The sequence below is a fragment of the Parasteatoda tepidariorum genome, chromosome 6 (genome assembly GCF_043381705.1).
Source record: "Parasteatoda tepidariorum isolate YZ-2023 chromosome 6, CAS_Ptep_4.0, whole genome shotgun sequence".
NCBI lineage: Eukaryota > Metazoa > Arthropoda > Arachnida > Araneae > Theridiidae > Parasteatoda > Parasteatoda tepidariorum.
The window spans coordinates 33006990-33021298 of record NC_092209.1 but is presented as its reverse complement, the minus strand read 5'-3'; the positions used below and the strand labels follow the sequence as shown (position 1 = coordinate 33021298).

At 26.2% G+C, this 14309-nt stretch overlaps 1 protein-coding gene across 1 annotated transcript in view; it reads right to left on the bottom strand.

The window, feature by feature from the left end:
- LOC107456442 (uncharacterized) overlaps positions 1-8500 on the bottom strand; it is a 74602-nt gene extending 66102 nt beyond the window's left edge. Inside the window, exon 1 of the mRNA XM_016074304.3 lies at positions 8113-8500. Coding sequence (XP_015929790.1) covers positions 8113-8159 — 47 coding nt within the window. The 5' untranslated portion in view covers positions 8160-8500. The remainder of the gene's footprint in view (positions 1-8112) is intronic.
- Between the last annotated feature and the right edge of the window lie 5809 nt (positions 8501-14309).

The window sequence follows — 14309 nt, the reverse complement described above, 5'->3', positions numbered from 1 at the left end:
TTTAAATTTTTATTCTCAATCAAAAATCTATAACAAGTTCTTATTGAGTTTATGTAAACTGATGCTATTCGCAATAACTGATTATAATTTGATATTGTTCGTAATTAATCACGAGCAAGTTTTAATCAAAGAAACGTCTTACAAACTGTTTTAAAAATTTTCTCTTATTCTATTTAGAACCGGGCTATTAAATGAATTATATTAAAAAAAAACACGAATCACTTTTTACAAGGTAATGGTACAAAAATATTTATTTCATTTTCCCCAAACAAAATATAGTTCAGTGTTAAGAATCTAATCATATAAAATAATTCGAAAGTTCTCATCGATTCTATTTAGAACGGCTATTAAATTTTTTTCTTTTAAAAATAAAGTTTCACTTAAGACGGTTGCGTAAAAGATTTAAAAATAGTTCGAAAATACTTATTATACTTTTTCCCAAACAAAATATAACTTGATCTTTCGACTCTTCTATTTTTACCAGTCAATTTCACTTCAAATGTCTTGTTTTTTGTATGTAAAAGAAGATTTATTAGGTCAAAGGAAAGTAATTTTTAACGACTACAATCTTAGTTTCTTTTCTTTGTCTTTTAAACACTTTTGACACTATCCGGTCATCTTTCTTTAATGCCTCGAAACCAGACTGTTTTTAAAATTTCGGAGTGGTAGTAAAAAAGGATATGAGCATGAGAAACTTTTTTACGAATGAGCTTTCAAGCATGAGGTTTCTATCGACTTTATTCGGTTTCTCGTTCCTTATTTCAACCGTGAAAGTAATGTAATCGAATGGAGATTATTTCCTCCGTTGTATTTCGCTTTTAGCTATTTTAATTTTCGGAAACTGTTAAATGCATTAAGTTAGTATTAGAGGAAAAACCGAAAAAAGTTTCCGTTAATTTTAAATGGAAAATTGCTATACATTGTCATACAGCAGAACATTGCTATACAACAGAAATCTATAGCATATATTGCTATACAACAGTATATATTGCTATATAACAGAAATCTATAGTTATGTAAAAACGAATTCGATTTACCGTTCTTTATTTTAACCGTGAAAGTAATTAATAGTGATTATTTCTTCCGTAGTAATTCGCTTTGAGCTGTTTCGATTTTGATTAAAACTAACTAATAAATTAAACTACTTATTATTAAAAAAACTAATTACATTGAATTTAGTACTAGTTGAAAAACTAAATAGAAAAATGAAAGTTTGTTCATTAGTTTTCACCCGAAACAATCGTGAAAATTATGTAAAATTGGAATAATTTCTTCCGTAGTAATTCGCTTTGATCTATTTCAATTTTGATTTAAACTAACAAATAAATTAAACTAGTTCTTATTAAAAAAAACTGATTGCATGGAATTCAGTACTAATTAAAAAACTGAATAGAAAAATAAAGGTTTCTTCATTAGTTTTCAATAGAAACAACCGTAAAAATTGCGTAAAATTGGGATAATTTCTTCCGTTGTAATTCGCTTTGAGCTTATTTTGATTGTGATTTAAAACTAACAATTAAATTGAACTAATTCTTATTAAAAAACTAATTACATTGAATTTAGTACTAATTAGAAATTTAAATAAAAAAATAAAGGTTTGTTCATTAGTTTTCAACTGTAAAAATTATACAATTGAATTAGAATAATTTCTTCCGTTGTACCTCGCCTTGAGCTATTTTGATTTTTCGAAACTAACAAATACATTGAGCTAATACTAATAATTAAAAAAGACTTATTAGAAAAATAAAGAGTTGTTATTTAGTTTTAAATGCAAGATCACCAAACATCTTAAACAAAAATCTGCAATTATGCCGAAACAAATTAAATTTGTTATGAAGCTTTATAATTTTCAGTTACTGAAAATGGTCGCAATTAAATGAGGAATTTTCTCGGACCCATGTAGAAATAAAAATGTTAAAAATATCATAAAGGATTCAAAGCATACAATGAGTAAAAACTCATATAAAAATATTTATAAGTAACTGTGAAACTTTTTTGATTTATTAATTATCATTGATTATAATAACGGCATTGAAACCTTCTTAAAAATTAGGGGAAACTCAATGACTGTCTCAATTGTACCCATATTTTACACAAATTCATTATGATGAGAGAAAAATGCTTTTATAAAAATTAAAAAAGCCTTGCTAATAATGAAAGTTAATGTAATCATTATTCACTAAAAATAAAATTTCATTTTTTGGAGACAAGTTTTTTTAAGCTTCTAAGAAATCATGATTTTTTTTAAAAAATTAGTTTTCCTCACTTTTATTTAGACAAGAAAAAAAATGATTAACTTTTGTATAGAATAACTAAGTAATAACCAGATTCTTTTAATGTTATCCTTTTTTCTAGTATACAACTAAAGGTATAGACAATCGCAAATCGTTATAATTATGCTCTCTCATACTTTTTCATTTCAAAGATATTTTTTATAAACATTTATTGTTTTTAATCAGGATTCTGATTTGCTGTTTTAAATATCAACAGAATTATATACCAACTTTTAAATTTAGTTTACATGTAAATGGTGTAGACTTATCTTAAAGTAAATTAAATTGAATATAGTTAAGAATGTTAAACAAAATAAAGGAGGTTCAAATATCACTTTTGGAAATTTATAGTTAAAGGAAAGTTATAATTTCATCCAAAACTTAGCTAAAAACTTTTATACAAAACAGTACTAAACAACTAGATATTAGAAACATATATATTAGATTAACAAAATAGATATTAGAAATAAATTTTCTTGTTCAAATTTTAAAGAAAGTCGAAAAATGTATAATTTCTATAAAAAAAAATATATTAAAACTGATTTTTATGAGTTAAAACAAAACACTATTTAAGGTTAAAATGCTATTGTCTTAAGCTACCTAGGCAATATCAAGTCGAAAAATATTTTGCAAGAAACATAATAAAATTAGTATTCACATTACTTTCATGATTTGCTTTCACATCTATGCAAAAAATAGTTTTTACAGCGAGAAAAAAAGTATAGTTCAAACCATCAGGATATAGTAAACTTTACCGTGTTTCTGGCTGATTGGGTACACCAAAAATGGTGATGAATTTTATCAAAGCGCTTTGGTAATGATTTTAGTAAAATTAGCAATAAAATATGGTATTATAATGTGTGATAAATTTTGGTATTTTTATCATGATACCTTAGAGCATGGCATAAAAATCATTTATTCGATTAAACTTATTTTTCAATTTTTTAAGAAATATGTGGAATAAGAACTATAATTTTGAAAACCAGAATTTCTGGTAAACCATTACCATATCAACGAAAAAAACTACCAAATGAATTTTTTATGAATATCACATGATTTGATTTTGTTACCAGAATTATGCTTCTTTGCTTTTTTTTAAACCGGAAATGTCGTTTTCTTACAGTACGGTAATTTTACCAGAAGTTTTATCTTTACAAAAATACACATGGCGAAATGAAAAAAGAAGTAGTATACTATTGCTAGTATACTATAGATGTATGTATTTTATGGTGAAATAAATGTTAGTTTTAAGGAATGTTTTTATTACACTATTAAATTTTTCGACGAATTAAAAGAAAATTAAAAAACTTATTCAGTTTGCCGGCTGGCTTAAGATTATTTCTCCTAACATAATTTCATTAACAAGATTGAAGCTAAAAAAATAACGTGTAAAACATATTTGTTATCTCCAATGTCAGATTCAAACAAACAAGTAACATCTATATATATATTTCTCTTACACGGCAACAAAAAAAAGCCTCATTACAACTCTCCGAATGGCAACGCTAGAAAATCGACCAATGATTGCCGCTAAAAATGTCACATGCCAAATCTAGTTGAGGTGGCTCAACATATAGCGCTTTTAAAAACGGAAACTGAAATAACCAGAGTGTAAAATATTATGTGCTTATGCGCATCGTATTTTTTGTTAAATAATTTATTTATTATATATCAGTTTATAGATGGTAACGAGAAAAGTTTTGTGGTTGCTATGGTGACTAATTAGAAAGTAAATTGTTTTTTTGAGTGAGTGTGAGATTTGTTTTTTGGAACTGCGATGCTGTAATTTTATTGTTTAGTTAATAAATATTCCTTTTATATTAAACGTGATAGTAGTTTCCTTAATTATTTTATTCGAAGTCCTTTGAGCTTTATTTGAGGTCAGTTTATTTTGTATTTTTTGACAAGAGAGAGCATTCTCACCAAATGAGATTTCTTCCGAAATTCAATGTTTTGTTTATGCAGGTTTTTCCATTGCAATTCTCTTATTTCAATTTTTAAAAAACTTAATTATAGTCAAAATTTTAACCTCTTTAAAGAGATATCAGTTTTAGAAATTTTATCTTAAGATTTTATACTATAGCACATTTCTAATAGATTTAACGAATTACATGTCATTTATTTGAATTCAAATTTATTTTAATGACTTAGTATTTACTACAAAGATATAATTTTTTTTTTAAAAAAAGTTGTTATATGGATTTGAATGATTGTTTTGAATTCTTAGAATTTTGTGCATTTGCAATATACCGAGCGAAGCGAGCTTGGTTTGCGAAGCAAACCATATAAGATTGCGAAGCAATTTTCGGGGGTTGGTGAGCGTCAGCGAGTAGGGGGCGCAGCCCACTAGTTATACAATAATTAAGCATAGATAATGGTAACAGATGTAGCTAGTAAACTATAGACGCATGTATTTTATAATTTTTGCCAAAAATGCTAAACGTATGATTCATGGGATATTTTTAACTACTGAATTAAATTTTTAAATAGTTTGAAAAAAAATTCCTAAACACATTTAGTTTGTTTAAGATGTCACCAAGGACATGTACTAAAGTATCAAGCGATTGCGCGATTAATTTCTCATAACTAATTGCATAGACAAGATTGAACCAAATAGAATAATGGGAAAAAAAACATACTTGTTTTAACTATAATGTCAATTCAAAAAGTTATTAAAAATTTACTTTTTTGAGAAATTCACAATAACTGTAACTTTTTCAATGGTCTCCTCTTAAAAGATATTAAGAAATTGCCTTTTAGAGAATTATTGAGAAAGACGTTTTCTCTATAATCTTAAGAGATTATTTAGAAATTGTCATTAGCCAAAAGTAAATTTCCTAATTGTCTCTAGGCAAAAGTAAATTTCTTAATTTTCTCTCAATATTATATTATGGAAAAATGTCTTAAAAAAACAATTATTAGATCTGTTTTTAACAGATCTAGTGATTGTTTTATAACAATATTCATTATAAGATTTTATAACTTATTTATCATTTAAATTTATTTATTTATTTATTATTGAATATTAAATTCTATAAATAAAGAAATTTTAATTTTTTTGAAAAAGGATTTTTGTGCATGGTGGAATATTTTTTGATTAATGAAATAAATAAATAAAGGGGCTTTTTATAGATTTTACATTTTAAAACAAACGAAAATCAGATAAGCTAACAGTTTTTTAGTAGCTATTTATTAGATTGCTTTTATAATTAAAAAATATTTTTTTGCTAGAAATCAGAGTGTCAGAAAAAATATATATGAAAGAGATAAAAAAGCGGCAAAAAGAGATTTTACTATAAAAAGTACCGGCACCCTAAGAGCCGGTACTTTTTACCGTTGCTTGAATCGACAGTCTTTATGCTTTAAAACATAGAATATAAATTTATTAGAGTTTCCTTTTATCCTTACAATATGGTAAATTGTTTTTTTTAACAATACTTCCTTTGACTCTTCTATTAACATAAAAAACTTTTAAATAAAATATTTAAGTAAATATTTTTTATTATCCTATTGTTGGATAATAGGAAATTCTATTTCTATATACTTATTCATTTTTTTAAATTGTTTAATGCTTAACTTATATATAAGAGGAAAAATAAAGGAAAATACTAAAATTTCCCCCAAATAATTAAAAAGGTATATTGTGCATGTAATGTAAATGAACTTTAAAAATGTTCTTTTCCTGAAAACATCAAATTAATCCTAATTGCACCATTTTGTTCATTTTGAAATACAAATTTATACTTTAAAAACTATCTTACTAGTAAATATAAACAAATAAGAACTTAAATATAAATTAATGATTACATAGAAGTATTAATTATTATTTAGCTATGTCTTTCTTTCTTTTTAATTTTAATGCTAAAATGTTACAGACGAAATTTCGGTGACATTCTTGCTTTTTTTCCTTCATTGTTTATTAGCATTGTATTCTTTTACTCTCAATAATATTTTCAGAAGAATAAGTTTTTCAATTTCAGCTGCTTGTTTTGAATTAATTTAGTTAATAAAACAAATTTGCTCTGAGAGAAGTGGGGATATAAAAGATTATTACCAAGCTATTTGACAAATAAGGAAAGTTTTTAAAATTTCATAAGTTTTTAGATTAAATTGTTAGATTTATTTCAAATTGTATACATGTGCTGCTCTTTAATTGCAAGAATTCATGGACGAAATTGAAAATACTACAGTAGTATTAAAGCTGATTAACCTTATCATCACTTGTGTAAAGTTTAAATAAAATCGGAAAAAAGAAAAAAAAGAGGAATTTTAAAGGGCCAAGCGGAATTTTTTAAAAAGGATTTTAAGGTGATACAGCCCTTTTTGAAAACTAGAAAATAATAGAACTATATGCTACAAACTACATCTGTCAATTAAAGCGATTCCAAAACCAATTTTACAGACCGACGTCCGGAAACCAGAAGGATTTACAGCCAGTTAAACTCTAGCTTGATGATGTTCTACCACAATATGTTTCTTAAATGCTAAGAGTTCTTTTTATTTTAAATGTTGCTTTTTGGTGTTTTATTTTGTACCTCACTCATTTTACAGGTTTTTAATAAACAATTAAAAACTTGTTGTCGTTTGCTCTGAGAGAAAAACAATTGCACCAATAAAAAAAATGAAAAAAGAAAGGATAATAATTCTTTTAACATTTATTAACATAATCTAAAATCTAAGGAAAGAAAAAATTCATCCTATCCCAACCTTAACACAAATGAATTCATACATATTAAATTATACCAAATTATTAATCTTTTAAGCATTGGAGTTAGTTTTTCCACGGAACAATACTCTGAGTTGACGAGTTTATGTAAGCTCTTATCATATGAGTAATTTTATAGCATCTCATCTAGTCAATTATTTTAAACAACGTTATGGAGTTGAACACCTAAGAGCCGTACATCCGCTATTGTAATTTCGCTGTTTGTCGCCTGTGATGAAATAAAAAAAAAGCACTGAAAAAAAAAGTGAATTCGAGCTGCTTAAAGGAATATTTTCTTTATTAAAAGAGGATGCAAGCGAGAAAACGATATTTACTTTATTGTCAAGGATTTAATTGTTATTTAACAGTGATTATTTCAAGCATAACTTTAACAAAATAAAAATATTAAAATTTGCAAGAGGCTAAGTAATAAGAACGGGTTTTTTTGCGGAATATAATAAATGAAAGAAATGAAAATCCAATATTTAATGAAAAATCTATATAAAATATATGGTTGATTTATTTTTGCTTTTTATGTAATATATCCTTTTTTTCATGTAATCGAAAAAAGAAATATGCAATTCTGTAACAAAAAAATTTTCTTGCAGAAAAGATTGATTTAGTTTTACGCTATTAAGTCCCTTCAAGGAATAAATATATTTTAAAACTGAAATTTAGAAACGAGAAGTAATTAAGGTGATAACGATGACGAAAGGAACAAATAAATGGTAAATAATTATTGTGGAGAAGGAGTACTATTAAAGTATTTTTCTGTAATAAAGTCTATCAATTTTTTATGAACATAATGAAAATTTGATAAAACATGGAATTTAAAAAATAATGTTAATTACATAATTAACATAAAAGTTAATGATTCAACTAACGTAACGTAATTACCATTTATATGATATTCAACTGTTTTCACAAAATGAATTATTACAAATAATTTTAGATTAATCTATACATTTCGTGCAAGTAACACTAAATTTAAAACTAATTTTTAATTCAATTAATAATTAATTGAAAATTATCTTTTTTTATCCATATGCCATTTCTGATGTGCCTTTTCGAACAAAAAATTACTCTTTTTCTTTCAAGAATAAGTTGAAAGTGAAGTTAACAAAGCTAACTTACTCCGCAGAAGCACAGCGTGGATTTTTTACAACTTTCCACTTCATCATCTTGGTGGTCTTCCTGAATAACTTGATCCCACATCCTCAACACTCATCATCACTGCACGTTTCGAATAGAATCCCTGACGATTCCTTCCCCATCGAAACAACACATCACAGAAAATTGGGTTATAAGGTCTTCTTCCTCTATCTAACGCCAATAACACGCCAACACCTTCCAAGATCAAATCATATCCACGAGTATAGTAAGCGGAAGTTAGCACCAACAACAAGAAACCGATGAAAACGAAACAACCTCACTAGAAAGATCACTGAACGGTTCTAAAAGTTGAATCTGCGAATATAGTTACGTTTTTTTAAAGTTCTTGTTTTCTCATCAATAATCTTATGAGTAAATGTCTCCTCTTTTTCCCACTGTTTTCGTTCTGCCTGATTGCGAATGTTTCAAATTGTCTCTCCTTTGTTGTTTCGAATAATACGCTCAAGTTGGTTGCGTAAAGTTTCGTTTCAGGAAAATGGCAACACGCAACGCTATGGATATCATGAAACTTAAAGCAAACGATTATTGTGAATGACACAAACTTCATTAACAAACGACTTGGAATTTATTGGAAACGGTGCATATTTTGTAAAATTTCACAAAAGGAAATTTTTAATGATGAATTTTTCCTTTTATTGCATGCAAACTTATTATAATGTGCAAAATGCAATTTGAGACAATGGAATTAAGACATTTAGAATAAGTAATTCGCGATCGCAACGCTCGAGTACGCCGTCTAGCGGGAGCCTGTAAATATCGGACATTAATTTATCACGTTTTAATTTAGTTCCATCAAAGTCATTGACTGAATCAGACGCCATTTTTTAGCAGCAAATAAGAAACAAAATTTCCCTAAGGAAAAGGCCGAAGAACTTGAAAAAAATCTCCAGAATATTAGTAAATCTTTCAGGAACAGAACACGCCAAACATTTGAAGAAAAATTCCTCAATAATTTTTAATTTCTATTATCAACAAACTTGCAACTGATGACTTCCGATTTCGGATACTGTTACAGATGTGTGTATTAAGGTAAAATGCATTTCTTCTGTCTTCAATTCATTACGAATTAAAGTGAAGTCAACATTGCTTTCGTCATTCCAGTGAATAAATATGAATTCAGAACATACAGAATTGTAATAGTTATAGCATATTCTTCTTCGTTATAGAATAGTATATATTTCTGTATCCATATAATTCGGAAAACAACAATAAAAAATTATCCAAGTTACTTGAAATAGTGCCATTTGTGCTGATTCTTAATTAATTTAAATCGTTTTCTTGGTAAGTTTTTTTTAATTTTGAAAGAATAAGTTCAACTAGAATTCAGCTATTCTGTTTTTAGCTACATATTCAAATTCATATCAATTATAAAATTTTGCTGTGTAGTATGTTATCTAAAAGTAATGAAGGTATAAACTATGTATCTATTATTTGAGAATAAAGTTTTCAAACAAGGAACTTATCATTTTGGAATTCTCCGGGAATCATAAATCAGGTAAGTGCAATGATTTTTACAATAAAAAATTTGCTTGTAAATATTTTTTTTTCATTTGATGATGGTTCTCTACAGAATGGTTTTTTACGTCTGATTAAGAACTATAAGAATAATAAAAAAAGAAACAATATGAAAGTTTTTATTTCAATGTAAAGAATTCTTAAAATCTTTTTTTTATCCTAAGAATTCTTTATTTTCCGTTTTTTAGTTTATAATTTTTTGATAAAAATTGTTCTCAAAATACTTTTTTTGAAAAATTAAATGGTATAACATTATGTGTTTATGTATACTTCTTGTATATTCCAATGTTTGAAGTAATATGATTCAGAAAAGTATGGAATAAAAATTCGGTACTTACGTATTAACGCCACCGCCGCTACAGATTTGGCGGTTTTTAAGTGCCGCCAATCTACACTTAAAATTTTTGCGACAATTCATAAAATAAAACACTTTATTTAAAATCAAAATAGTTAATCGGATTTCGGTGGAAAATGAGCCGATATAGAGTTTAGCATAGATTCAAAACAATCATATCGCCATATGAACTCTGATAAATAAGATTCCAAATGAAATAACATTTCCAAAACGTACGTTTACCAAGATAAAGTTTTATGTTGTGGGAATTGGTACATTTTCGTTTTTTCGGTAAAATATTTCCCTCCTGAAAAAATAAAATTGCATCTTGTTTTGTTTTTGGCAAATCCCAAAGACGAATATTCGTAGCACTAAAAATGGCGACAAAAAAGAATTGTTTTTTTTTTTTGTTTTTGTTTCGTCAGCATTCTTTATTTTACGTTTCTTAGTTTCTAAATAATGATTTTTATTGAAACTTGAAATTTTTTGATAAAAATTGTTGTCAAAAAACGTTGTTTACAAAATTAAATTTCATAAAATTATGAGGCTTATGTATACTTTTTGTTCATTTTAATTTTTGAACTAATATGATTCTTAAAACTATAGAATGTAAAGTTTAAATGGGCCTTTCATGTTATATCATTAAATTTAGTAATACTATTTCTCGGGCATTAGGTTTTAACTCTTATAAGAATATCAGAAACGAAACTAATTCAAATCGTAGATTTAACTCAAATCGAGACCCTTATTCCTTCTCTAATAAAAAGAGATACCATTTTGTTTTCGGTTGTACAAGAAAGAAGATCAAGCATTTTTCTTTTTTAAATTTAATAAGCCACATTAAAGAAGGAACGTTGCAATGCTACACGCTACATTAACGACGTCTCCAGAGTAACTGAATGACGGTTCAAATGGAAATCGCAGGTAAGCGTCTCATACAACAACGCCCCCTATAGTTCGTTGCGATCGCGAATAGTAAACTTTAAATTACCGTGACTTTTTAGTACGATAAATATTTAAAAAAAAACTACGAAAGTAATTTATTCTCAAACGTTAAGTTGAGGAAATAAAATAAATTAGGAAAAAAAATGTTTTGCTTACAAGCGCTCATTTATTTAAATTAGATCTTTCCTTTAAGCAAATTTGTCATAAAAAAGAGCTAGATTGAGTAATTTATCATAACTAAAGAGATTTAGTTTCTCTTGAAATCATTAATTTGTTTTGAAAAGAAAAGTTATTTTAGAAATTAATAATTAAGTGTTAAAAATATATAATTTTATCAGAAAAAATAGCTAATTTTTATCCGATTAAATATACATTGAAATACAAATTACATGTAAGTACATTTTATTAAACTTCTACTAAGTAAAATATTTTTAATGTAATTTTAACTATTCTTTGTCTTGCATATGAAGTAAAATATTTTTATTTAGTAAGCATGAAATTTTCATTTTAAGACAATATTTTCGAATATGTTATAATTCTCTCTGAAAGTATGTGCTTTAAATATTTATTTTCATGTGAAAAAAATTACGTTTTAATATTACAGCAATATTTTTAATTACACTTTTCAAGTTACAGCATGTTTTAACTAAAATTAAAAGTTTAACATACTAAAATATGCCATTTTTAAAATCTTTGAATCATAAAAGCAGTGTTCTTTTTATTATTCAATTGTAACTATTAAATTTGTAATGTTTAAAGAGTCTTTATGAACTCAATGAAATGTTTAAATTTTTTCTCGCTTTTCGCCCCTTATCCTTACACGGAATCCTAAGGTTTCGCGGAACACCGGAACACACACGGCACTGGTTTTCAGGGAATCGTACGCATCTTTTAAAACTCAAGTATACATTTTATTCTGCAGAAGTAAAATTTTCTTAGGATTAGAATTCCACCTTAGAATAAAATATCAAATCTTATACAAAATATCAATCCAGATGCAATTACATAGTGTTATTAATATATTCTGATTTCGTCTTAACAAAATTACCACATTTTAATTTTTTCCAGATACGTACAAGCTTTTTGCCTCTCGTGCTCAGACCCAATTTTCGAGCTAGCGTGGAACTTTTCCTTGAAAGTGCGATAATATGTTTTAAAAATATTTCATAAACACTGAACAATTACTTTCAAGTGAGAAAACATGTAATGACACGTTTTTTTAAACAGAAAACTAATTTTTAAAATAGCAAATACTAAACTAACTTGTATTAAAAATTACTATTAATTTCTGTTCCGCTTATAGCAGTATAAATTGCCATTAAATCAGGAGTAAAAATTTTGGTCAAATTATCTTACTATATGATTCTGGTAAAGAGAACTATAATTCTAGTAATAAAAACCTGACTTTTCTGGTAAATTAAACTATAATTTCAGTAATAAAAACCTGACATTCTGGTAAACAAAACTATAATTCTAGTAATAAAAAAATATATACGTTATTTAAATCATTAGTAATTTTTTTCTTTTATGGGGTAATGGTTTACCGGAAATTATGGTTTTCAAAATTATGGTTCCTATAACCACACATTTAGTAAAAAAAATACAAAACTGAAAAGCAAATTTAACCAAATAAATTATTATAATTATTTTTACCTTATTAATTGAAGAAAAGTAATATTATTAAAAAGATTAATCTCATTACTTTGGAAAAGAGTAATTTACTTTCTAAAAGAGTAATATTTTTAAAAGGAATAATATCATTAATTGAAAGAAAACTAATATTATTAAAATGAGTTATCTTATTTCTTTAGAAAGGAGTAATTTTCTTTCCAAGAGAAGATCATAATATCATTACAAAGAGTAATCTCATTACTTTAAAGAAGAGTAATTTTCTTTTTAAAAGAAGAGTAATATTATTAAAAATAATAATCTTATAACAGGAAAGAAAAGTAATATATTTAAAAAGAGTAATCTTATTACTTTAAAAAGAGTAATCTTATTACTTTAAAAAGAGTAATTTAATTTCCTTGTTAAAATAGATAAGTGAAGTTTCTGTTATACATATTTGTTGTATAGATACGTTTTTGAAACATGAAAGAGATGGTTTGAGCTGAAATGTGAAAGTCAGTCTACGCTTTAACAATGAAAAAAATATGTTATATATTAATTAATTATATAATTTTATTACTGTAACAGTGAGTAATTATCTTATTAAAAGAAAGAGATAAACTGAAGCTGACATGCAAGCATTTAGAAAAACAAGCATGTTTCTAAAACACAAAAAATATATTATGTGGTGAAATTTGAAAGCAAATTTTGTCTATAAAATAACATTGAAAACAAAGCACGTTAAATATTAATTAAATGAAAATTCTGTTTAATTATATCTACCTTAATAAAAAAAGAAAACAAATTAGAAAGTGTAATTTTATTACTGTAACAGTGGGTAATTATTTTATTAAAAGAAAGAAACAAACTGCAGTCGCTATTATAGTTATTTAGAAGAATAAATATATTTTAAAATACAAAACAAATATTTTGCACTGAACTGTGAATTCAATTTTTGCCTGTACTTCAATGTTAAAAAAGTATTTTAAACTTCGTTTTACCAGTATTATAAATATTATTTTTTACCAAAAATAAAATTAAAGTACACTGTAAAAAATTCTAGATCAAATTGCGGTAAAAAGTACCGGCACTCAGTACACTGGTACATTTTACTATAAAATCCGTTTTTACCAGAACATGTTACAGAACAAAAAATCTGATATACCGTAAATGTTACGGCAATAGTTACAGAAAAATCACTTAATCACTATAATTAAACAAACATTACTGTAAATTACGGTGCAATACTTTACGGTAAAAAAGGATTGTACGGTAAAATGGATTTTACCGATGATGCCAGTACTTCATACTGTTATTTAATCCGTAATTTCTTACACTGTACGATTATTTTACCAGAATTTTTTTCCCTCCGTGTATCTCACATAATTATCCCGAACTAAAAGAAATTAACTGCATTTGCTATCCCTTACATTTCACAAATTAGTATTCAAAATTTATCTTCCTTGTTATAAAAGGTTTCGTGACAAAAAGTGTAGGATTTGCATAATGAACTTGTGTTACTTTTTTGTATGGAATTAGATTGAGAACCTCTGTTAAACACAGTAATTAATGCACACCGAGCCAGATTTGTGTCTTCTTTTGGATTGAAGGCTTTTTCCGAAGCATGTTTCTTAACCAATTAAATCTCTTGTTTTTTCTCCCATGACTGTCTAAACAAATCTGAACAGATTACCGTCTCTAAGCGCGTAGAGATGAAACTTTGTGCCGTTTGGCGAGAAAAAAGGAATTTTTATAA